The sequence below is a fragment of the Tupaia chinensis genome, unplaced genomic scaffold, assembly GCF_000334495.1.
Source record: "Tupaia chinensis unplaced genomic scaffold, TupChi_1.0 Scaffold000044_1, whole genome shotgun sequence".
Taxonomy (NCBI): domain Eukaryota; kingdom Metazoa; phylum Chordata; class Mammalia; order Scandentia; family Tupaiidae; genus Tupaia; species Tupaia belangeri.
Genome location: NW_006159500.1, coordinates 1832567 through 1859854, shown reverse-complemented (window position 1 = coordinate 1859854; position 27288 = coordinate 1832567). Strand labels below are relative to the sequence as shown.

At 38.2% G+C, this 27288-nt stretch overlaps 1 protein-coding gene across 1 annotated transcript in view; it reads right to left on the bottom strand.

The window, feature by feature from the left end:
- Positions 1-27288, bottom strand: part of GSAP (gamma-secretase activating protein) — a 111855-nt gene that overhangs the window by 46048 nt on the left and 38519 nt on the right. Inside the window, 8 exon segments of the mRNA XM_027773350.1 lie at positions 457-674; positions 804-896; positions 6088-6165; positions 8487-8564; positions 17794-17879; positions 19543-19586; positions 20890-20949; positions 21788-21892. Coding sequence (XP_027629151.1) covers positions 457-674; positions 804-896; positions 6088-6165; positions 8487-8564; positions 17794-17879; positions 19543-19586; positions 20890-20949; positions 21788-21892 — 762 coding nt within the window.

Genomic DNA, 27288 nt, shown 5'->3' with positions numbered 1-27288 from the left:
TCACCTGTCTCAATACACAGGAGACTGGTTCTTGGTCTTCCACTCCACTCAACCACAGATGTTCGAGTATATATAAAATAATGTATACTTGCTTTTAACCTATGCATATCCTCCCATATACTTGAAATCATGCCTAGATTATTTTATATGCCTAATGTGATGTAAATGCAGTATAAATAGTTGTTATGCTGTACTGTTTCAAGAACAATTACCAGAAAAAGGTCTGTACATGTTCAGTTCAGAATCAACCAATATTTTTTCCCAGATATTTTTGATCTGCAGTTGGTTATAGAGCCTGTGGATATTTTCAAGTCAAGACAAACACCACAAACCTCAATTAATTGTGACAGGAAGAAATAAAAAAAAAAAAACCCTCTGATTATTTTTGACCACCAAATAAACACATTTAATGTTGTCTATTTGCCAGTTTGTACACATCAGGTATAACGTTCCCACCTGGTCTTCCAAGGATCGTACTTCGCGGCCACACGAGAGTATACAGTGCAGCACAGCCATCTTCTCATAGTCTAGGCAGGTGTTCCACAAGAACTGCAATAAATACGACTGGTTGAGAAGTGCTCTATAGAGCTTTCCGGAACACCAATCCAGTACCAGAGACCCTGACAGTGACTGTAAAGGGCTATGAGGTAGCATATTGATCATTTCATTATCTCCTGGCATGGGAAAAAAAAAAAAAAAGGTAGATCAGCCAATAAAATAATTCTCCCTCACCCAAATATAAATAATGAAGTAAAAACAAACTCAAATGGGCCACATCAATGAGAGAAACACTATAGCCATACCTGTCAGAAACAGACTGTGACAGATCAAATCTGGATGCTGAATGTTAAGTAGATGAAAGAAATGACCAGGTAAGTAAACAGCCACATAGTAGTCTATAAAAAAAAAAAAAAGATTTAAGTCATCCACATGTGGTAAGAACGGTACAGATGCACATAAAGCCCAGAACTTCACATTACCCCCATTTTTGTTTGAATCTCTCAAAACATGAAAGTTTTGTTTTTTAAACCAGTGTATAATAACAAACCATCTGATATCAGTACATTTCAGTATACTAGCCAGATCTCAATTATTCGTATCTGTAGCTAATTTTCTTCAGACATTTTACCATGGTTATCTTCATTTATACCTGTAGCTTTATGTCTAAGTGAATTGCAGCTTTATGTGAATCTAAATGATCTCTGGGGACAAATTAGAAGAGCTAATTAGAATAAAACATACCAAGCAACATGAGTTATTTCTCAATCTGAGAGTCTGGAAATAGCTTACAGTGGAAATTTTCTTCATAATTTATGTCGGTTTATGAGAGCTCTAAAATTTAGTTCCCTATGTTTATCCACTCATGGTCATTATGATCATAATCGCCATTTTATTTACAGAACCTTTAAATTGATGTTCATCAGAAACACACTCTGCAGGAATTCTGACACTTTGCAAAAGTACCAATTAATTCCCTTGCATAGCTAGCTGCCTAGGATTCACACCTTCAGTCCCTGCTGTAGAAATTTTTATACCAAGAACATTTGTACCCTGATTGAGATAAAGTATAAAAACAGGTTTCTGGGGACTAGCAGTTGGCATAATGGCTATGTCGCTGGACTCCCACGTAGTCAACCACAGTTCAAGTCCCAGACCCACTGGCTTAAACTTACCCCGGGTGCATGTGCTTGTGTGCCCAAGATCCCAAGAGGAGAATGGAGGAGAAGGGATTACACCATGACCATCCCCTCTGGAGGGTGATTTCTTGCTTTCTGTCTGTTTCTCTGTCTCTCTCTGTCTTTCTGGTAAGTGCACACGTCCTATAGTAAAAACCTTTCCCCAAAAAATAAAGAAACACGTGCTAATAATTTGCATAGAACATATTCTATGAAAAATATAAAGAAAATAGATTTTTTTTAAATTTTAAGAATTATTTCATTTAACTTTATTCATTTATTTATTCTTATTTGACCAGAGAAAGAGCCAGAGAGAGAGAGGATGTGAGAGGCAAGCACCAGGTCCAGGACTCAAACCACAGTCAGCTGTGTGGATCTAGCACCCTTAACCACCACACCACCTGTCGGCCCCGATAGATAAAGATTTTTAACCAGTTAACTTATAAGTGTCCTTTCAGTCAAGAGGTATTAAAATGACAGTAAATTGCTTTGAAAAAACACAGTTGCAATGATTGTACTATTATGGAAACACTTTAGAAAAACAGGAATAAGAAGATCTAGTGCGACATTAATGGAAAGCATTTGAGCATCAAATTATCTAGATCTATCACTTAACCAGGTAGTTGGGATGTTGTTATGTCCCTGAAGGAGGTAACATCTAGAAATATATGAGGAGTTAAATGTGATTCAATGTAATATAAACAAGATCATGATGATAATAAATAAATTTTTTTAAATAAAATATACATACATATATATATATATATATCTGAGGAGATTTTAGGATGTCACCATCATTGAGCTAGGGATGGGGGGATTTCTATTAGCATTTGGTGGAGGTCCTAGGGTTTTTAGTCCTTCCATGTGTAGAGCAGTCTCATATAGAGAACTATATTGTCTCACTAAAAATGTCAATATTACCTGTGGTAAAATGAATGACAGCCCCTGAAGATATCCATGTGCTCATCCCCAAGGCCTGTGAATCTGTTCAAGAGGACCTTGCCAATGGGATTAGGATTTTGAGATGGGAAGAGTATTCTGAATTATCCAGGAGACCCAAGTAAACCCAAAAGTCCTTATAAGAGGGAGGAGGAAGGATGTTTGAATATGGTGGAGAAGACCACCATTATACAACGATGGAAGCAGTCAGAGTAACGTGGCTGCGAGCCAAGAAATACTATCCTCTGGAGGAAGTAGCAAATGAATGCTTTCCTGGAGCCTCTTGAGGAGGAGGCCAACCCTGTCCCCACCTTGTTCTTAGCACCTCCGCTCACTGCAGAATTCTGACCTCCATAACTGTTAAAGAATGTTGGTGTTTTATGAAGCCCTGAGTTTCTATCACTAGAAACTAGCAGCAATAAGAAACTAATATAGGCTATGCTAATTAACCTAATTTAATCATTCCACAATGTGTATATGTATTAAACACTGTAGCCTATAGATATATAAAATTATTTTTCAATAAATAGGCCAATCAGATGGCATGGAGGTTAAGGCACTGGATCCCACATAGCCGACTCTGCAGTTTGAATCCCAGACCTGGCAGCTTGAAAAATCACACATGTATCTGTGTGTACATGCTCGAAACCCCAAGAAGAGAATGGAGGAGGGGGACTGTGGCATGGCCATCCCTACTACGGGGTAATTTCTTACTTTCTCTGTCTCTGTCTCTCTCCAGCAAGTACATGCACCCTTATAGCAAAAACTAAAATAAATAAGTAATTTTTAAAGAAACTAATAGAGTGATGCTCATAAGAGACACTGAAAGAAGCCTAAGTAGCCATCTCACCCTTTCTGAGCCTCGATTTCATTATCAGTGATACAGAGGTGTCACCACCAGGCAGGATTGTTATAAAGTGAAGATAACTTAGGATATTTAGCTTACAGTATTCATTAAATATATGGCAACTTTTTATTTATAACTTTTTTATACAGAAGTATTTGGAGTTCATGGAAAATTTCAAAAACTCTATTCAGTATTTCAGTTAGAGGCTATCTGGTGGTACAGTGGTAAAATGTGACATTCTGAGGCTGACCCACCTAAGGAGGTTGCTGGTTCACATCCAGAGACCTCCCTGAGTATGGCAGGCAAGTGAGTGCCCATGATCTGGGCTGCTGGAACTGGGGTAGATCATGGCACCATGGCCCTGTTTGGAGTGCTATGTTTCTGTCTCTCTCCTTCCCTGTCTTTCATTTAAGGAATAAATTAATAAATATACACAGACATATATACATACACACAAACATACATATTTCAGTCAATATAAGTCCTTTTTCATAGGGTGATGATGCAGGGAAATTATGCACAATTGACAGTATATCACTCAAAAAAGATAATACTCTCATAAAAATTACCTCTAGAACAGTTTTAACTGTGAGTATAAGTTTGTACCTATAAGATAGAATACACCTAAGAAGGGAAAACATCTGAGCCAAGAGGTGACATGGAGGTTATGGCGCTGGATCCCACATGGCCAACTGCACAGTTAATCTTGGACCTGGCAGCTTGAAAATCAAATTGGCAAAATCCTGAGGAGGCTGAGGAGAAAGGACTGCAGAGTGGCCATCTCCCCATGGGGTGATTTCTCACTTTTTCTCTCTCTCTGTCTCTATCTCTTTCTGGCGACCTCATGCACCCTATAACAAAACTAAATAAATAACAAAAAAAAAAAGAAGGAAAAACAACTTATGTAATATAGCCTACATTTTACGACCCTTCTACCGTCTCCACCCTCTTAAAACCACAGATTACCTCATGCCTGCCCTTTTCAAGTCATTCCCAGGAGTATAAAAAGGAAGGACACCTCTGCCCTCATGAAATGCTAAGTTTTCTTAGAGAAAAATTTCCCACATTACTTTTGAGATGGGATGCTGATACAGCATTGCTGGTAAGTCCCAGGCCCAGGCAACCTTATATTTCTTAGAGATGCAGGCTTCTCTAAGGCAATTTCCCACAGGTTCAGAGATCATGCTAAAATAGTTAACTACTGGCCCACTTAACACAAGATTTAATTTTTTTCAAAGAATTATTTTAAAAATTTTATTTATCATTATTATTATTATTTAATTTGATGAGAGAGGAGGAGATAGAGAAAGTGAAAAAGCAAACCACCAGGTCCAGGACTTGAACCACGGTTATCTATGTGGGAGTCCAGCACCTCAACCACCAGGCCACCCACCAACCCCTAGCACAAGATTTCTAACCTCAGCAATAGTATCATTCAAAAGAGAAATATTTGTATGAACATCAACATTTTTGGTTCTCATTGTGCTCAGTTCCCTCACATCACACATTTCTAAACCTTTGCTTTGAGAGTACCTGATGGACAGGGATGGGGAAAGATGTCAAAGAATCATCTGCTTTAAACCTAAAACTTTCCTTTCAAAAATACCACACCGTGCCTCCTAGGTAGATAGGTAAATAAGTTTTATTATTTAGTCTTGTGCTAAACTGTGCCCCTTACATCCCAATTGGCATGGAAAAGCAGTTTTCAGTAGGGCAGTACAATAAATTCCTTCTTTATTTCTTTCATTATAGACTCCTTTATTATGTTCAAACCTAGTACTTCACCATATTTATTCAATGAAAACAACTCATTCTAGCTAAGCTATAATTCATTAATGGGATTTGGAAGTTTTTTGAGATTAGCAACTGGTAATGGACAATTTCTCAAAGGCCCTTTGGAGCTCTAGAATCAAGGAACAATATGATGTGTTATCTTTCAGAGGCTATTAGAGAACATCTTATTCATGCTTATCATTTTTTTCCTTTAAAGAATTATTTACTTAATTTTATTTATTATTATTATTTTAATTTTCTCACTAGAGAAAAAGAAATCAAGCCACCATGTCCAGGACTTGAACTGCTGTCAGCCATGTGGGAGTCTAATGCCCCAACCACTACACTACCTACTGGCCCCCATTCTCATCATTTTTAAACTAGCAAATCATTTTATAAGACTGCTACCAGGTCAGCAAGTGGCATGGTGGTTAAGATGCTGGACCCTCCCACATGGCCAACCAAGGCTCAAGTCCTGGACCTGGTAGCTTGCTTTCTCACTTTCTCTCTCTTGTCAAATTAAATTAAATGAATGAATAAATAAAATTAAATAAATAATTTTTAAAAAAAGACTGTTACTGAAAACATATGAAAGCTCATAGCCTAGATTCTCTGAAAAGGGAAAACATACCCTCCCCACAAAAGCTAATAGAATTCACAAAAGGAGTAAGTTCCAGAGAGAACTTCTCTCTCATCAGAGTTCAAAAGGGTAACTGTAATCACAAAACAAGGCTCAAAGAGGCATGAGGAAAGGAGGCGCATAGAGAATAAAATGAGGTAATGAGGGCTGAGGCAGAGCATGTACTGCAAGAATGGTCAAAGCAGAGAGATAGATATCTCTCCATCACCCACCTAGGTTGAGAAAAGTAATGTCCTTTGTCACGTGTGAGCCAGTGCTCCCAAGATCAGCGGTGAAGGTCTTTCTGTGTCCTGTCAAGAGAGAATATGAAGCCAGAGAAAGGATGTTAAGAAACAAACCTGGGGGAGACCAGCAGAACCAGCAGATAGAGAAATGGTTATATCACTGGACTTTCATGTAGTTGACCACAGTTCAAGTACCAGACCCGGAGACTTAAAACTTACACTGGGTGCATGTGTGTGAATGCCAAGATCCCAAGAGGAGAATGGAGGAGAAGGGATTTTAGCATGGCCATCCCTTACAAGGGTGATTTCTAGCTTTCTGTCTCTCTGGTGAGCACACATGTCCTATACCAAAAATCTCTCTCAAAAAAAAAGAAAAAGAAAAAAGGAAAAAACCTACGGCACTGACTCAGCATAACACTTTCAACTTGTAGTAACTCTGAAGCTGATAAAAGTAAACATTTCTGACTTCTGGATTTCCACGTTCTCCTCATTTTCCAAAAGCCAGCACTGAAGGAGGACCATCTGATTGCAGTCACAATCCAGTTACTGTGTTGGGTTTATGTATAACCTTAGACAATAAGAGGTGGATTGTTCAGGGCCAGGAGGGTGGTGTGGTGGTAAAGGTGCTGGACTTCCGCATGGTTGACTGTGGTTCAAGTCCTGGACCCAGCAGCTCGAAAATCTGTCAGGCACATGTGTGTGCATGCCCAAAATCCTAAGAGGAGAATGGAGGAAAAGGGACTGCAGGATAACCATTTTCCCAGGGGTGGGGTGGGGTGGGGTGGGGTGGGGTGGGGTAATTTCTCATTTGTCCTCTCTCTCTGGCAAGCACATTTGCCTTATGGCAATCAATCAATCAATAATTTAAAAAAAGGTTCAAGTAGAGAAGAAAGTATCAAAAACTTTACTTAAAAATCCAAGAGATGGTGGCTCACTAGAGAGCAGGTAACTCACTGACTCTCGTGCCTCAAGGCTCACTGCCATGCACATCCAATGATAAAGGCCCACTGAAACTTCTCAGAGTCACTTTTAGTTAGAAAGAGGATTAGACTACTACTAAACTCAGTGTTAAGAGCTTCATTCTCCACTCTTTAGTTCTTAATCTTCAAAAGGGTTTTAATGGTTCTAATCATTAATCATCAGAAAAAAAAGTATGAAAACTTTTTGCAAAGTCTCAAATTTATATTTAAGCATGTATGTGTGTCTAGTTCCAAAGTTACTTAAGTTTCTCCATTAGTGAGTTTTTAAGCATTTTTATCTGATTGCTGACCTGTGAAGGCAGGTTTAGTCATTCATGTAGAATGACAAACATCTTGTGTGGCTTGGCATAAAATTCCTTAAATACTGGGGAAATTTTCTTTTTCTTTTTTTTTTTTTAAGAGCTATTTATGTTATAGGGCACATATGCTTGCTAGAGTGACAGAGAGAGACAGAAAGAGAGAAAGCGAACTATCACTCCCCAGGGGAGATGGCTAAGCCGCAATCCCTCCTTCATTCTCCTCTCAGGATTTGGGGCAGCACGCACACTCACCCAACATGAGTTTCGAACTGCAGTCAGTCATGTGGGAGTCCAACACGTCAATCACCATGTCCCCCTTGTTTTAAGGTTTTTGTCATAGAGCATGTGTGATCTTCAAGAGAAACAGCAATAAAGAAAAATCACCCCCTAGGGGGAATGGCCACGTAACAATTCCTTCTCCTCCATTCTCCTCCTGGGATTCTGAGGACACAGCACATAGGCCTGGCATGATTTTAAAGCCACCAGACCCAGGACCATACAGTTGGCCACGTGGGAGTCCAGTGCTTCAACTATCATGCCACTTACTGGCCCCAAAATTTCATCTTTCAAACATTTTATCTCTACTCACAGTACGTATCACACAAATGCTAATTTTAAGGAACTAAATGAGCAAATGCATACATCTTGGCAGTGTTCTGACTAAACTATCAATATTAAAGGGCATGTTGTGGCTGATGACAGAACTGAACTGGGTATTTCACTCCTGCTCCCCAGCATGTGGACATACCACAGTATTAAAAACAGAATAAACACATCTTAGAACTAAAACCTGTTTGGTCCTGAGACTGTGAAAACTTTTAACTTTATAAGTTAACTCCACAGATAACTTTCCAATGAGTACTACCTAAAAAAGTAAATATACTCTTTGAGCAAAATAGTCATTAAGCTAGGATTTTCTAAATATATAATTATCTAAATATTTACCATTAGTGAATTTTCTTGAGGAAATATGAATTATATGGGCTTATAGGTTTATCAATATATTGATAAAAATTGATTATAAGATAATGATTATAAAATCTAATTTGCTACTCCTTTGGGAAATGTGATTATACAGAAGCTAAAGGGAAGAATAAGTGAAAAGTACCTTTATGAAAGTAAAATACTGAATATGTCATTTGTTCCCAAGAGTCAAACTTCGGGCAGTAACATACACACAGGCTCCCTAGAAGGAAGAAGGTATTTAGTACAGTTTAACAGAATCTGTGTCATAAAAAGTTTTCTAAGTCACTTAGACTTATTTCTATTCGGTTAGTTGTCCTACCTCATACTACTTCTGAGATTATTCCAAAATGCTAGAAGTGGTTTATTAACAAGTTGTCAAAAAATTTAGCAGTAATTAGCACATAGTATAAGCAATGTATCATAGTCAGCTGTTAAAGGACAGGAAAACAAAGAGTCACACTTGCATATAAAATCATGGGAGTATAGAAAAGCTGCCTAATTTCTTAAAATTCTCCTAATACGCATGCACTCTTATCTAAGCTGTCACTTTTTTTTTTTTTAAGAGAGATTTTTGCTATTGGATATGTGTGCTTGCCAGAGAGACATAAAGCGAGAATCACCCCCTGGGGGATCACCATGCCACAATCCCTTCTTCTTCATTCTCCTCTTGGGATTCTAGGCATGTATGCACATGTGCCTGGTGTGAGTTCTAAGCTGCCAGATCCAGAACTCAAACCACAGTTGACTATGTGGAGTCTGGCAATGTAATCATTATGCCATCTACTGGTCCCCACTTTTTTTTTTTGGAGAGGTTTTTGCTATAGGGCACTTGTGCTCGCCAAAGAGACAGAGACAGAAAGTGAGAAATCACCCCCCAGGGGGGATGGCCACGCCACAATCCCTTCTCCTCTATTCTCCTCATGGGATCTTGGGCAGGCATGCACTCACATGTGCCTGGCTTGAGTTTAAGCCACCAGTCTGGGACTCAAACTATGGTTGACTCCGTGAGAGTCCAGCGACATAGCCATTACACCATCTGTTGGTCCTACTTTAAAAAATAAAAAAGTTTGTTATGGTGTGCATATACTTGCTGGAGAAAGAGACACAAAAAGACACAAAGGGGGAAGGTGAAAAAGCACCCCTACCCACCTCAATCCCATCCTCTCCATTCTCTCAGGATTCGGGACACACACACACACACACACACACACACACACACACACACAGATTTTCAAGCTACCAAGTCCCAAAATGGAAGCATGCACTCAGCCATGTGGAATCCAACTGCCTTAACTACAACACCACCATCTGCCCCACTTATCACCATTCAATCATTAGTAACATCTGTAGACCCCAGCTTATCACAAATATTTCTTCATGTAAAATAATCACTCTTTGTTATTTATCTAGAACGAAAGGTAAACTGATCTATACTATTGGGCAATAAGAGCAAATGTGGTGTGTGAACCTCTACCCACCCACACTTGGGTCATTGAAGGCACTGCCCAAAGACCAAAGGATTTTGGCACAGAGCAGCCTTTCCAGATGAGCCCTGACTACGTTCACTTACCACATCACCCCAGAGCACCTCAGTCTTCCCACTTCTCTATGTGTAAAACCATACATTCTCTCTAGCAGCTGCTGGATAGACTAAAGTCCATCAGTGCCCTACAAATGAGACCATTATGCTTAGATTGATACAGTTGTCCCTTGGTATCTGAGGAAGATTGGTTCCAGGACTCCCTATGGATATCAAAATCCACCGATATTCAAGTCCCTTTCATAAAATGGCATTATATTTGCACATAACTTGCACACATTCTTTTGTACACTTTAAAGCACTTCTAAATTATTTATCATACTTAAAAATAATGTAAGTTCTATGTAAATAGTTGTAACATTGGATTGTTTCTTATTTATATTTTTGATTGCTGTACTTTTTTGTTTTTCTGAATATTTTCTACCAACTGTAGGTTGAATCCACAGTTGTATAATCTACAATGTGGAAGACCAACTGTATTTCCAATTATTAGATTGTGATTCAGTCTCCCCTCTTAGTCCAAAAGGTGTTGGGGAGAGATGCAGCAAAGAGAAAAGTGCTGAGCCAGGCTGTGCCAAGCTGCCCAATGGAACTCTCTTCCATGGTAGCAATATATTATGCCTGTGCAGTCCAACATGGGAGCCACTAGATCTATGTAGTCATCAAGCACTTAAAATATAGCAAATATGGGCCAGGCTTCATAGCCTAGTGGTTAAGGAAATTGGATCCCACACAGCTATGGTTCAAATCCTGCCCTGGCAGCTTCAAAAAAACTTTCCGGGCCCAAATGTGTGTGTATGTCCCAAATTCCAACAGGACTGAAAAATAAAGAGACTGTGGCATGACCATGCCCCATTGGAGTGTTTCTTTTTCTCTCTCCATTTCTCTCTAGCAAGCTTAGATGTCCTCTCGTAATAAAAAAAAAAAAAAGTTTTTTTAATTCATCTAGTATGACTAAGGAGCTACTTTTTAATTTTTTTTGGAGAGGTATTCGCTATAGGGCACATGCACTCACCAGAAAGACAGAGAGAGACAGAGAGACAGAAAGCGAGAAATCATAACCCCCTCCCCCAGAGGGGATGGCCATGCCGCAATCCCTTCTCCTCCATTCTCCTCTTGGGATCTTGGGCACACACACACACACGTGCCCAGAGTGAGTTTCAAGCCACCGGGTCCGGGACTCAAACCACAGTCAACTACATGGAAGTTCCAGTGACATAGCCATTACACCAACTGTTGGTCCCACTTTTTAATTTTTTTTCTTTTAATTAACTTAAATTTAAATAGCCACACACGGCTAATGGCTAACATCCTGGACAACAAAGCTTAGAGTACTGTTCCTACACCATGACAGTACCTTAAGCTTAGGGATCACAGATTCACACACCACACCTCAAATCAACTAAATTAAAATCTCTGGGGGTGATATCCGTGCATTAATATGTTTTCAACCTTGCTGATTCTAATGTGTCATCAAAGTTGAGAACTATTTTTTTAAACCAGGAGATCTAGATGTAAACCCTGTCTTTTGGCTTACTAAGTATATTGCCTCAGGCAAGTTCATTGAATTTTGTAAGCCTCACTTTCTTCATGTATAAAAAAAGAACATATAGTACCTACTTCCTAAGGTTCTTATATGAGAATTAAATGAGATCACATATATAAAGCTCTGGCAGAGTAGTTATATTTAGCTATAACTGTTAGCTGCTATTACTGTTTTAGATTAATTCTGCTGCTCTGTACAAGTTGGGGGAAGTCACAATTTGAAAAACAAAGCAAGCTCTTAAATGGTATATCCAGAGTTGTTTAATAAATATTCATCAATGATGAAGATAACATCTCACTGTTGGCTAGCCTTCAGGAAACCATTTAGACAATGAAAGCTACTATGAACAAAGTTTTCCAAGGGAAATTATCTCATTGGAACAATTATTAAAAGACTATAAAATGTTTAAATGCTGCCCTAATTTTGGGAGTTTGTGACAAGTAACTCCTGCAAGTATCCAAATGGGAAGGAAAATTAACACATTTCCCCACTCACTGTCTCCCAGTAGGTGGTGTATACAAGAGAAATAGTCACTAACTTGGAACATATAAAAATTACTTAAGGACAGCTTCAAGGCTGACTATCTGAAAGGGAAAGAATAAAAATAGGAGTTTTGGGTTGTTTTTTTTTTTTTCTTTTCAAAGCTTAGAAGTCTTCTAAATTATTTATCTCCTACTCTAAGAGATTTATCACAACAATCTATAAGAACTTTTAATCTTAAATAAACAGCAATGGCCAGACAACAGCAGCAGCACTTTTGCCCACCAGCAGCTCTCATGAGCACACCCATTATTCAGATTTAACCTCTAACTCCTTGGCAGGTAGCTGGTTTCATGTTTTAAAGCAGGAAAATTCAGGACAATTTTTTTTCCCCCTTAAGGCACATGCACTTGCAGGACCAAAACAGAAGTAAAGTGAGAAATGAGTCCATAGGAGGGATGGCTACACAGCAATCCCTTCTCCTCTATTCTCCTCTCAAGATTTTGGGCACACATGTACATGCATTTGGAATTCGAATTATAGTTGACTATGTGGGACTCCAGCACCTTAATCACCACACCACCTGCTGGCTCCCCAACAAACGTTTACAAATGTAAAAAGTAATGCTGACTGACAGAGCAGCTCCCAATGACCAAGATGTGACAAATAAGCATCAGGTATCATTATAACATCATCATTCATGTAAATAATTAGATACATTGATTCTGTATAATGCTGAGTCTTTCAGCATTCCTTGCACAAACCATGCTGTCTGGTCTACATTCCAGTGGTGAATTAAACTATTATTGAGAGAGCCATCTTTGAATTAGAATATTTCCTCCTTTCTCCAGTCCCACTTCACTGAAGTAGTTATCTTTTTGTTTGGTTTTTGGTTTTTGTTAGTGTTGTTTTAATTTGCCAGAGGTCAAATGCACTCACCAGAGAGAGGGAGGTTGAAAGGGAGGGAGAGAAAGAACACCCTATACAGACTGGTCATGCCACAATCCTTTATCCATTCTTTCAGGATTTGGGGCACATGTGCATGTGCACTTGGTGTGTTTTTCAAGCCACTGAGGCCAGAACTCAAATCCCTAATTGGCAATGTGGGATCCAGCTTCCTTAACTACCAGGCCACATGGGCTGGTCCCACTGGAGTAGATTTTTGTTTTAACCATAAAGATAGATAGATAGATAGATGATTGATTTATTGATAGATAGAAAGATAGATAGATAGATAGATAGATAAAGTAATCATTTCTGGAAATTATTTGGGAAATACATGAACTGACAACTCTAAAACCAAGAGATTATATTGCTGGCTTCTTTTAGCTTAAATCTGGAAGCCTCATTTGAAACATGTTTTTTGTTTGCTTTTTTTACCTATTTCAAAGCTGACTGCAAAGAACATGGTTCATTTGCTACTTTCCCAGACATTGCTGAGAAAGGAGAAAACAGACTTCCACATCTCATGCCAGATAAACCTAACACTTCATTAAATAATGTATGTCAGAGATAGCCCATTTATAAGTTACAGCTGCTACTGTTCAAGAGAAAGTACAAAGAGGAAAAGAGAAAAAGAATAAAAAGTCACATAGAATTAAAGCCTGAAATGATTGCTTTAAATCTACTGGATATAAACAAAGTAGCAGAGAAGAATCTACCCTGGCTTCTGCATGTGAGCTCTGGATTCTATTTCATCCTGCCTTCTAAGCAAATTCAAACCAATTATTCTCTGCTGTGTGCTGTCCTCTTTTTCCTCACTACTAAATATATCTAAGTAAGCATTCAAATATAGAATTTTGACTGTCTTATAAAACTGTATTCTTAAAATCCCAATTCCACTTTAAGCTGCTGCCTCCTTCATGTCTACATGTGCTGCTGACTTGTTTTTGGAGAGATTTTGGTATAGGGTGTGTGCACTCGACAGAGAGACAGAGAGACAGAAAGTGAGAAATCATTCCCCAGGGAGGATGGTCAAGTCGCAATCCCTTCTCCTCCATTCTTCTCTTAGGATTTTGGGCATACAATGCACATTAGCCTGGCATGAGTTTCAAGCCTCCAGGTCAGGGACTCAAACCACTGTCCACCATGTAAGAGTCCAGTGCCTAAACCACTATGCCACCTGCCGGCACTAACTCTTTCAGTTCCCGTATGCCTTAACACGACACAATCAAGATTGCACATCAGCTACCCAACATAGATAGTTCACAGTAACTGCTATGCTGCTAGACCCAAGGGACTCATCCTCTTAATACTTACTGACAATTAACCACTCTCTCCTTGGTGAAAACTCCCTCTGCCTTCAGCTCCTGTGATAGCACCTTTGTTCTGGTTTCCCTCCTCTCTTCACATTTTTTCCTTTTCTTTTGGCTGTTCTGCCTAATCTTTATGTATTTATGGCCCTAAATTATGTCATTAAATAATGTATGGCTCTCCTTTTCACCCCATACCCACTGCTCTCGTGATTTCAAATGCCAGCTATATTCTGACAAGTTCCATATTTATTTATTGATGGTCCTGATCCCTCCTCTAAGATCCAGATCTCTTAGTTCACGTAACTCACGATTTTCCTTTCTGAGCCCACCAAAACCCCTGTACCCGATAAATGGCACCACTGTTTACCCATGTACTTATGCCAGAAAATGAAGAATTATTTCTCTCCATTCTAATCTGTAACAAATCCTCTCAGTTTCATCTCCAAAATGTATTTCAAACTCATCTAGCTCTGTCCGACTCCACTGCCCATTGTATTGAATAGCCCCCCTCATCTCAAATATACAACCATGGCCTCATCTACCCACTCTTCCTCTTGCCTCTTCCAGTCCATTCTTCAGCAAGCAGCCATAGTGATGTCCTAAAAATACATACTGAATCAGGTCACTGCCTGCTCAACACACTTCAATGACAGCACATTAGTGGATCTTAAAACTACAAGTGAAAAGTTGTTAGAAAACAAGATATTAGTATGGTGCTAAAGTATCACCCCATAAATTACTAATTTAGAGATTAAAATGTGTCTTTGCAAGGAAGACCCACAATGGTTGCCATTTAACCAAATGCCCGAACTCAACATCACCAACAATAGGACATACTGACAACAGTAGGACAGTTCCGACTAATTCGAATGAAATTCAAAGCATCGCCTATGAAACATTTTCACTGAAAACACTTAACTTATGTCTAACTGTGCCTTTAGACCAGACTTCCAATTTAAATGTAGAGAAGAAAAGTAAACGGTAAATATCTCTACAAGAAAACAATGAGATAAATCCAGAATGTAGGACATTCCGTAAGGCAAATGGCCTGTACTCCTCAAAATGTCAAAAATGTGGGGGAGAAAGGAGTGGGAGATGGGAGATGGACTTATTGTAGTTTAAAAGAAACAAAGTCTTAGTTAAATATAATGCATAAATCTTGATGGGATCCTGACTTTTAAAATTATATACTTGAGGACCAGCAGATAGTGTAATGGTTACGTCGTTGGACTCTCACACAGTCAGCCACGGTTCAAGTCCCAGACCTGGCAGCTTAAAACTCATGCTGGGCACATGTGTGTGTGTGTCTGTGTATGTGCCCAGGATCCCGGGAGGAGAATGCAGAAGAAGGGATTGTGGCATGGCCATTCCCCAGGGGGATGATTTCTCACTTTCTATCTCTCTGTCTTTATGGAGAGCACACATGCCCTATCACAAAAATCTCTCTAAACAAAACAAAACAAATATGTATACACGCACATACATATATACATACACACACATACACTTAGGGGACCAGCAGATGGCACAGTAGTTAAGGTGCTGGACTCCCACAGGGCCAACTGTGGTTCAAGTCCCAGACCTGGAAGTTTACTTTCTCACTTTCTTTTTTTCTTTCTGATGAGCAAACATGTCCTATAGAAAAATTTAAAAAATAAGAATAAATCAAATTAAATAATTATTTTTAAAAATTATATACCTATATTTTATTATTTACTTATATACACATATATACACATACATGCACATGACATTTTTAAACAATTATGGAAATTATTTGAATACAAAATAGTGTTTATTAATTAATGTAATATTTTTCAGTGATAATGGAATGAAGGTTACACAGAAGAGCATCCTCAGCCTAAGGAGATATGTGAATTATTTAGTGGTGAAGAATTATGATGTCTGCAATTTCCTTTTGCTTGGTTTATTTAAAAAGAAGAAAATAGTACCTATATATGGGCAGAATGGTTAAGTCAAACACTATAAATGATACAATTATTTAGGGAAAATGTACATAGACACATTATGTTATGTAACTCTTTAGGATGCTTTGTCATTCCCAAAATAAACTGTGATAAGAAAAATAAATGAATACATTCAATGATTTTTCCTAACTGTTAGGGTAAAAATATAAATACTCTGACAATGCATGGGGCCTTACATAATTGGGCCCCGTCTACTTCTCCAGCTTTCCCTTACAATACTCCCCCCATCCCTCATTCTACCTCAGTCACACTGGTCTTAGTTCATATACACCCTTCAAGTCTCAACTGAAATATTTTCTTTCTTGTACTCCCCAGAACTGGTTTATAGAGGGACTTGACTTATGTGGCTGAGAGAGACCTAGAATGGACAGGAAAAGACAGGATGAACTACGAGAAGTAAGGTGGGAAAAGGAACAATTTTCAGGACTAATAATGGGATGGAATATCTTGGAGGAAAGAGTAGGGATGGAGCGGCTGAATTAGAATATAGTTGAAGATACTAATATCTTCTATTAAGCCTCTATCACATGTTCTGATGGCTTTCTATAATTTTCATAATATGGAATGTCTAAAATCTACACCAAATAATAAGCCATATAGTAATAAAAAAAAATCAAGTCAGTTTGCTCATCATTGTATACCCAAAGCCTAGCACATAGTAAATGCTCAATAGATGTTAATTAAATGTATGAATACCATACAATTTGGCTTTAAAGGAATCCAATTATAATCCAAGTGCTACTCAGTTCATGTAGTGAATATCCACTCAAGTTGGCATATTAAAAAGGGAGATTATATTTATTTATTAGCACAGTTATTTAGACTGAATAATTTAAAGAGCAATTTTTGCACAAGATTCTTTGAATATAATCATATTCCTCTCTTCTTATTTTCAGGTATTCTTTTTCCCTTTCCATTTTCTCTATAATGGACATGTGTTAAAGGACAGAATATTGGACATTAATAACTTTATATCAACTCCTGATTGTTAGATTAAATGATTATAGCATTACTTTTAAAGCCAAGTGTATGGATTTAGAATCCAAACATATTAGTAAGCCTGATACAGGAAATGTCCCCATTGCTTTATACCATTTGTTAAAAGATAGAGCAAGTGAGAAAATGTAGATTGATTAATTAATCACTCTCTCTCTTAGAACAAAAATAACTATTAAAACAATACCCTGGGACCAGTAGGTGGTGTGGTGGTTAAGGTGCTGGACACTCCCACATGGCCGACCAGGGTTCGAGTCCTGAATCTGGTGGCTTGCTTTCTCACTTCCTTTCTCTCTCACTCTCACCCTCTGTCTCTCTCTGATCAAATTAAGAAATAAATGAATGAATAAATAAATAAATAAAGTAATTATTAAAAAAAGAATACAGTTTACCCTCTATGTTAAAAAAAAAAAAAAACAATACCCTGATGACTGTAGTTTCCTTCATTCAGACAGAATATTTATAAAATGATAGTGGAGAAGATAATTTGGCTATGAAAATCCACATGATTTTGTATGTAAGAAGGTGACTCTTGTTATATTTCATTTTCAGGATCCACATAACCCACATAAAGATCAAAGACTAAATTTTGTGTGGAATTCAAGTAAAGAAAAATAAATCAATTAATACGACCCAGGTTCTACCTGTATGGTTGGTAAAAACACACAGAGTCAAGTGTTTGGATAATTTCTCTTCTTCTTGACAATAATCACATCCAAAGTTGACAAGTCTAAGAACAAAAAAGAAAAAAATTATTGAATACATCCTCTCATGAAGGATATGAGTTGCTGCTATATTATACCCACAGAAGTAGAGACATGTCCCTAGACATAAGTAGATAACTTTTTTTGTAACAGAATTCTTTTCATACTATATACATGATGTAGGCCTGGCAACAGAAATGTGTGTGTATGTGTGTGTATTATACCCCTATATAGCTTATAACTCACATATAAGATATGAAATTATGAAATTTTAGAAGACATATATTAAATTATAACATTTTTTTCTGATTTAGAATGAATATATCCTATTTTTAAAATTATTTTATTTAACTTTATTTATTATTATTGTTGTTGTTATCTATTATTATTATTTAACTTTATTTGTTTTATTTATTTAATTTGACCAGATAGAGAGAGAAAGTGAGAGAGCAAGCCACTAGGTCTGGAACTTGAACTGTGGTCAGCCATGTGAAGTCCAGTGCCCTTAACTACCACACCACCTGCCAGCCCAAGAATAAATATACTTTAAATATACCATGAAGAATGCACTGTTTCAATTAAGTAGAACTCAAGGTTGACGTATGATGAAATAAACTAGTGAAGTATATAGCCATTAGGATTATCATTAGTCTGATATAGGAAGACTTTCATTTTTTTTCTGTGCATTGCTAGTCTTGTATGTATCTGCCTCTCCCCTCCAACTAAACATAGTTGGCAAGGGGGAAACATCCTGCTTTATGTGTAAAAAGAAACTGGTAATAAATAAATAAACAAATAGAGCAATAGACTCAGCTGAGATATGATTGACCTGTGACATCTTCTTTGATGACAATAAGAAAAGGGTTGTATAAATGTAGCACCCTATGACTCGTTGAACTCTTTAATCACATCAAAATAAATGGATGTCCTACAGAAATAAATGACTAAGAAAATCAACAGAATTAACTTCACATGTACAATCCTGTGTTCCTGAGAAAGTTGTGTATATTCCCTATAGAAAATGGGACTATTGAGACCAGCAGTTAGCATAATAGCTGTGGCTGAACTCCCATGTAGTCTACCGCGGTTCGAGTCCCGGATCTGGTGGCTTAAACTGACACTGGGCATGTATGCCTGTGTGCTCAAGATCACAAGAGGAGAATGGAGGAGAAGGGACTGCAGCATGGCCATCCCCCCTGGGGGGTGATTTCTCACTTTCTGTCTCTCTGTCTCTTTGTCTCTTTCTGGTGAGTGCACACGCCCTATAGCAAAAACCTCTCTGAAAAGAAAGAAAATGGGAATATTAAAAAAAAAAAAAGGTACATACACACACAATATCTTTTTTTTTTTTTTAAGAGATTTTTGGTGCCTGTGCTCACCAGGGAGACGGAGTCAGAGAGATGGAAAATGAGAAATCACCCCCTGGGGGATTGGCCATGCTGCAATCCCTTCTCTATTCTCTTGGGATCTTGGGTGCACACACGTGCCTGGCATTAGTTTTAAGTTGCCAAGTCCTGGACTTAAACCTAGGTCAACTCTATGGGAGTCCAGAGATGTAACCATTACACCATCTGCTGGTCCCCCACACAGAATATCACTGTCCTTTTATCTGCATACCATAGATTAGGAATAAATATAATCATTTGTCCACAAGTGTCTGTATTAATTAACAATCCATAAATAACTTACTTCAATCCCGAGTCACTTAATGATATGTCCAAAGGTGCTTCAAACTGTCAAAAAAAAAAAGGTCAGGAGAAAATGACTCCCCAAAATGACAATAAATGGGAACTGTTCTGAAAACCGGAGCAAGCCCTAGGGTGCTGTGCTTGCCTTATGACAAAGTGCCTTGTAAACCAGCATTGTCTTCAGAGGATAGACCCCTCCAAGTCCACAGCACAGAAAATCCTTTGAGAATATTCTAGAGTTTATATACAATCAAAAGTTTGATGTGTATGTATTTCTTAATGGGATACATTTGATAAAGTATGCCTTAGATTTGAATAACATAAACAAGTTGTATAACACCCCAACAGGAAGAAGTTGCCTTTACTAAGAAACACATGATCACATAAGGAAAAAGAACTGAGTATTCTTTTTTATTTTTTACATAGGGTGTATGCACTTGCCATAGAGAGGGGGAAAGTGAGAAATCATGTCCCAGGGGGGATAACCATGCCACAATCCCTTCTCTTCTTGGGATTTTGGGCATGCACACACACATGTCCAAGTGTGATTTTGAAGTCACAGTTGGCTATGTGGGAGTTCAGCTGCCTTAGCCACCATGTTGTCTGTTGGCCCCCAAGAACTAGGTATCTTTAGAAGGAAAGTGAATAAGCCAAAAGAAAACCGTTCAGGAGGTGTAGATGAAATGTTTGTAATGGTATGATACCAATCTTATATGAGATACCAGTATTATTCCAAGTCAAAAATAACATGCTGACCAGCACAAATGAAGATAATGGGGACTCTCCAAGAAGTTCATGGAAAACACACACTATGAAGAAACTATGCACGGATTTCAAAAACAATTCAGAATCAAAATAAACTCATACTTTAAATCTATTTTCCATTAACTTTTTGAAATCCCTTGTGTTAGTGACGCCTCACCTAACTCCAAATAGCTTTTCCAGTAGTAATGCTAGATTTTTATTAATTAAATGATACCCTCTCATTGGCTTTTTTCCTAGTCTCAAATTCACCATTCTAATAAGCCCTTCTGGGTCAAATAACTTGCAACCATGTTGCCCAATCTTCTGTAGACCACACTTACTTCCTTTTAGTCCCTACTCTTATGCTTGGTATCTTTAATGTGAGACATTTAGGTAGTAGAGATTTCTTATCTGTGCTCTTCAAATCGCCTACATTAATTGCATTTACTATAGAGTTGAGGCCTTCAGATGGAAAGACTATTTTACTTACTTATACAAGTGATTCACTCACACAACAAGAAGAATGCTAAACTGCTATTTATAACAATACTCTTAAAAGGGGGGCAACGCGCTCTAACATTTCCTGATTATTTTCTGTACTTACCATTAAAGTAAAGCTCTCATTAGGATAAAACTGGATGCATTTTAAGACACTCCTTGATTTCTAAGAGAGAAAACAGAATGACTTACCATGAAAACAAGAAAAAAAAAAAACTCAGCAGAAATGCTAGAAAGAGAGAGAAAGGAAACAGTCAAGAAGTACAAGGGGAGATGTACTATACAGCAGATGGCATAATGGTCACATTGCTGGACTCCCACGCAGCTGACCGCAATTCAAGTCCCAGACCTGGCAGTTTAAAACTCAGACCAGGTGCATGTGTATGCATACCCAAAGTCCTAAGCAGAGAATGGAGGAGGGCCTGCAGCATTGTCATTCCCCTGGGGGATGACTTCTCATTTTCTGTATCTGTCTCTCTAGCAAGCACACACACCCTATAGCAAAAATCTCTTGGGGAAAAAAAAGTACAAGGAATCTTCAAGAGGTTCATGGAAAATACATATGCAAAGACTATATATAGATTTCTATTTTTTTTTTGGCTTCAAAAAACTCACATCTCATTTTCCCACAATGTTTTTGAAATCTCCTTATAGCAATGAATATCTTTTCATTCTTTTTAAAATTATTTTAAAATTTTTAATTATTAATATTATTTTAAATTTGCTATACAGCATGTACACTTGACAGAGAGAGAGAAAAAGTGAGAAAGTAAGCCAAGTAACCAGGTTGGGGACTGGAACCAGGTTGGGAACTGGAACTACAGTCAGCCATGTGGGAGTCTAGTGCCTTAACCACCATGCCACTTGCTGGCCCTCTCTTCATTATTAATAAACTTTCATCGACTGTTTCCATCAATGATAATGTGTTTAGTGAATTACAGTAATGATAATGTCACAAATCAAATTGTTTCTATAAAAGTGAATACTTGTGGAATATTTTGTACCTTCAGGTCAATGTAGTATAACCTCTGCTCTGACATATCCCACTGAGCCCAAACAAAATCTTCAGCTATTCTGTCTCTTGGGAGATGGCCAGAATTTTTCATCACCTAAAGAGATTTTTTAAAAAAATTATAAGCAGATAACTATTTTAAAGGTGAATATATATGTAATTCATTATTTTGCATATTCTATCTTTATGATACATGTAAATATTTCCATAGCTTATTTTTAGCAGCTCCTACACTCCCAACACACAGTCTTTCCAGAAAAGTTTTATTTCTTCCTCATCCTAACACTCCATTATGTACCATTTTACTATCATTTTTAGTTTAACAAACTGGCTGGGGCTATTAAAGGCAAGACCACACCTACCACAAACCAACAGCTGCATTAATAGAATATTCAAAACTCCCTGTTCCAAATATAACCCCTTCATCAGCCTCTGCAGACAAGCCTTCATTACCAGTAACAGGCTGTGATCCTCAGGGAAAACTCAGGAGAGAGGAAGTAAAAGGCTATGACCCCAGTTGGGCCATAGTCCAACCGTATCTATTACCATTATGTCTTCCACAGTAAGTATGATGTTACTTCCCATCTCAGCAATATTTAACCACTCAGCTTTCAAGACCCGACTTATACAATTAGCTCCTGTACAAAGCTTTCCCTCACTTCTCCAAGATGAAAGCAATGCTCCACATTTCTGTAGTCCTACAGTGTTTAGCACATATCTATTACAATTTCATATTAATTAATACTAGAAGTCATCCCTCAACAAGTATGCGCTCTTATAAGGCATCTTTATATTTTCAATGTCTTGATTGTTTTTAACATACAATGGTATTCAATGAATGCCTGTCTAAAAAAAAAAAAAAGGAAAATGAAATAACATGTAGAAAGATAAATTGCCAAGGATATTACAGCTGTAAAATATTTGTTAGTGAGGCCAGCAGGTGGTGTGGTGGTTAAGGTGCTGGACTCCTACATGGCTAACCACAGTTCAAATCCCAGACCTGGCAACTTGCTTTTTCACATTTCCCCCCCTCCCCATCTCTGTCTCCCTCTAGTAACACACATGCCCTATAGCAAATTTTAATAAATAATAATTAATTAATTGATTAAATTAAATAATTCTAAAAGTTTGTTAGCTAAATAACAAAATCAGAAAATTTTTGATCTTTAGAATCAGAAGATTCCAGAAATCATCTTATTCAATCCATCTACTCTACAGGTAAGAAAACTGAGGCCCAGAGAGGTGAGATTAGGCTGATAATTGGTCTAACAAGACCCAGGATCCCATTATCCCTTTTTGTACATCAACTGTCCTCATAATGACTTAACAGGAGTTAAGAATTCACTTCCTGGGGCTGGCAAGAGGTACGGTGGGTAAGGTGCTAGATTCCCACATGGCTGATCATGGTTGAGTCCCAGACCTGGTGGCTTGCTTTCTCATTTTCTCTATGGACAAATTAAAAAATTATAATAATAAATAAAATTAAACAAATAATTTTTTTTTGGGGGGGAGAGGTTTTTGCTATAGGGTGCATGTGCTCGCCAGACAGAGAGAGGACAGAGAGACAGAAAGCGAGAAATCATCCCCCGGGGAAATGGCCATGCCGCAATCCCTTCTCCTCCTTTCTCCTCCTGGGATCTTGGGCACGCACACACACACACACACGCCCAGCATGAGTTTTAAGCCACCAGGTCCAGGACGTGAACTGCAGTTGACTACATGGGAGTCCAGCGACATAGGCATTACGCTAACTGCTGGTCCCTTAAACAAATGATTCTTTTAAAAAAGAATTCACTTTTCTCAAAATGCTTATCCAGAATAAGTAATCTACATTGAGAAGGATAAGTAAAGAGTAGAGATAGGCTGAGGAAGAAGTAGTTAGAGAAAGGGGCCAGCAATTAGCGTAATGGCTATGTTGCTGGACTCCCACGTAGTCGACCGCGGTTCGAATCCCGGACCCGGTGGCTTAAACTCATGCTGGGCGCGTGTGCGTGCGTGCCCAAGATCCCGAGAGGAGAATGTAGGAGAAGGGATTGCGGCGTGGCCATTCCCCCTAGGGGGGGTGATTTCTCGCTTTCTATCTCTCTGTCTGGTGAGCGCACACGCCCTATAGCTAAAACCTCTCAAAAAAAAAAAAGAAAAGAAAAAGAAATTAGAGGAAAAAAAATGTCAGAATGGTCCATATTCATGCCTGTGTCCTCTCTAATCCTGACAGGAATTTTTCCACCAAGGCTAACTTGGAACTTGAGGGAGGCACCCAGCATAAAGAATTGAATACCTCTATTTCTTAGTAGCCCAGATCCATTACATCAAGGCTGGAAAAAAGTGATGCTGGACAAAAGATCCAAAATAATCTGGAATGTCTCTAAGCCTTGGGTAATTCATCTTGCTTCCACTTTTCTGAAATTTGTTAGGTTAGGATAGATTTGGGAACTCTTTTAGATAAAGCTATATGCTGACAAAAACACAATCATCAAAGTGTGGCATACACAAGTTCAGATCACTATTTTGTCCTCTAGAATTTCTTCACCTGAGTCTTGGTTTTCAACTTCCCTATAACTACAGTACCACCTCTGTCATCAGGAATGCTATGAAGAACACATGGAATTGCATACTGCTATAAGAAGTGGCTGTCTAAGTCTTTAGGACTCAGGGCAGAAGTGACACTTGAAGAGCACAGGCAAGTGAAGGAATAATGAGGGTGCTCTTGACAAAACAGAGTCGTTTTAAGGACAGGCATCCCCTCCTCCTCACTCTCTTCTACCATCCACTTCCCTTATCTATAATTATTTCCAGTTCCTGACACCAACTTATTTAAATCCTGCCTCTAAATTCTCATGGCTCTTTGAGATTTGGTCTTTGTCTTTATTCTTGAGCTTGACCCTCTTCCGACCCTGTCCTGCCCTTGCACTGCCATCCACTGGTGGCCTAGATCTCCCACCACACTCTTCCTCCTGGTAATCGAGTTGTGAACAAAAAGAGGTAAAAAAAAAAAAAAAAAACAGGAAAGGGAATCATGGAAAATAAGCAAAAAAGGAAACGAAAATTATATTATGTAAAACTACATATTATGATTCCATTTGTTTTAATGTGTGTGTGTGCACACACATAAATCAGAAAAAAACTACTATTTGTATCTCTATTTAGTAACCTATAGGGACTCTTGAAATATTAAATTAGAAAAGCAAACACAGAAGCAGCAAGTAAATGTACACAGTATGATACTTTTTGGTAAAAAAAAAAAAAATTGAATCCCTATACATGTGCATTTGTATCCCTTTTATTAATTTACATGAGCAAGATGAAGCTCCAGAAAGACTCACAGGAGGCAATTATTATTAGTTTCCTCAGGAGATTGCGATTAGGTTGGATAGAGATTAACAGGGATAAACTCCTTCATATATTTGTATTGTTTCACATGTTACAACACCTATCACGTAAAAGACAGCAAATAAAATGTATTAAAACATTAACCTATCTTTAACAGTCATGTAGCTCTTTGTGGGAAGAAATATGAAGCAAAAGGAATTTCAAATCTTTACCACTCTATTTCCATCTTCTTGGGTCACTTGGATATGAAATTGCTCAATATCTTCAAAAAAGAAACAAAAAAAGATCATTTTATCTTCAAGAAAAACATGAGTACTTTTTTCATATAATATGAAGTCATGTACAAATTTTTATTAAAGTAATGCAGATTAGAGCCAGCGGGTGGTTGGGACCAGCAGTTAAGTGTAATGGCTATGTCACTGGACTCCCACATAGTCGACCGTGGTTTGAGTCCTGGACCCGGTGGCTTAAAAGTCACGCCGGGCACGTGTGCATGCCTGCCCAAGATCCCGAGAGGAGAATGGAGAAGGGATTGCGGCGTGGCCATCCCCGCTGGGGAGTGATTTCTCGCTTTCTATCTCTCTGTCTGGCGAGCGCATGTACCCTATAGCAAAAAAAAAAAAAACCTCTCCCAAAAAAAAAAAGAAAGAGCCAGCGAGTGGGTGCATGTGCTCATGTGCTCATGTGCTCATGGTGGTTAAGGCACTGGACTCCCACATGGCTGACTGCAGCTCAAGTCTCAGACTCTGTGGCTTACTTTTTTACTTTCCCTCTCTCTCTGTCTTTCTCTGGTGAGTGGAAGTGCCCTACAGCAAATTTTAAAAAACATATATTAAGTAAAATTAAGTAAACTGTTATTTCTTAAAAAGCAATGCATATTAAACAACTGGCTACAAAACATTACCACAGATAGTAACTTCATAATAGAGATTTTAAACATACATACACACATCTTTCTTCATTCTCCCTTTAAAGTCCATTTCAAAGTCTGTACTTATTCTGTTCTTCAGTATCAACAATTCATGCATGGTTCCCTCAACAAGTATTTGTCCCTTCTATATCATCAGTCTCATACAGGGTTGACAAGGCTCATTTAACAGAGTTTATGTACTTTCAAATACTGAACACTTATTTGAGTGAACATTTTGTATAGAAAACACATCATATAAAATATGTGGAAACAGCATATTTATAAATCTCAAGTTCACACTAACAAAATCTTAACTAATTAAAGTAAAAGTTTACATGGTCCTTTTATATTAGTAAGCAGTTCAGCTTCTTCCATACTTAGCTTCTGCCAGTTCTAACAAAATTGTGGGACAGGCAATTGAACAAGAGCATTGATATTGAACATAATAGGGACCAGCAGTTTGCGTAATGGCTATGTCGCTAGACTGCCATGTAGTCGACTGCGGTTCAAGTCCTGGACCCGGTGGCTTAAACTTACACTGGGCATGCATGCGTGTGTGCCCAAGATCCCACGAGGAGAATGGAGGAGAAGGGATTGTGGAGTGGCCATTCCCCCTTGGGGGGGGGTGTGCTTTCTTGCTTTCTGTCTCTCTGTCTCTGTCTTTCTGGCAAGCACACATGCCCTATAGCAAAAACCTATCTAAAAAAAAAAAAAAAGATTGAATATAATAAACCTAACTTCTCAGGCTTGCCCTTCCAATTATAAATCAATAGTGTCATCTTGTAGCATGAAAGACAGCTTGCTAGATAAGTTTCACTAGTTAATTCTGTCCTTCTTTCCAAACTTGAAAACATAATGAAAGGATATAGCTTTTTTGTCCCAACCTTATTTGCCTCTACCTGAATTTGACTAAGTTCATATGTGTTCTCAAGTCCCATACGGAATTCATATACCTGCTAAACCCTTCCATTCTCTCTACCCAACTCCCTCTCCTTGCATCATTAATATCCACTGTGACAGACGTTTTAATGTAGGATGGACTAGAGAAGGTAAAAGTGACCTGTACAGTTATTCTAACGATCATCCTATTATGTGACAAAATTAGAAATCTGTCTATGCAAGAGCCTATCACTCCCAAGATGAGGAAACTGAGCAAAGTGTGAGGGGACAACACTTGGGGGCCAAAGAAGAAACCCTTTCACAAGAATTCTAGGTCTTAAATGGACATCAAAGATAAGTGGACCTGGGGCCAG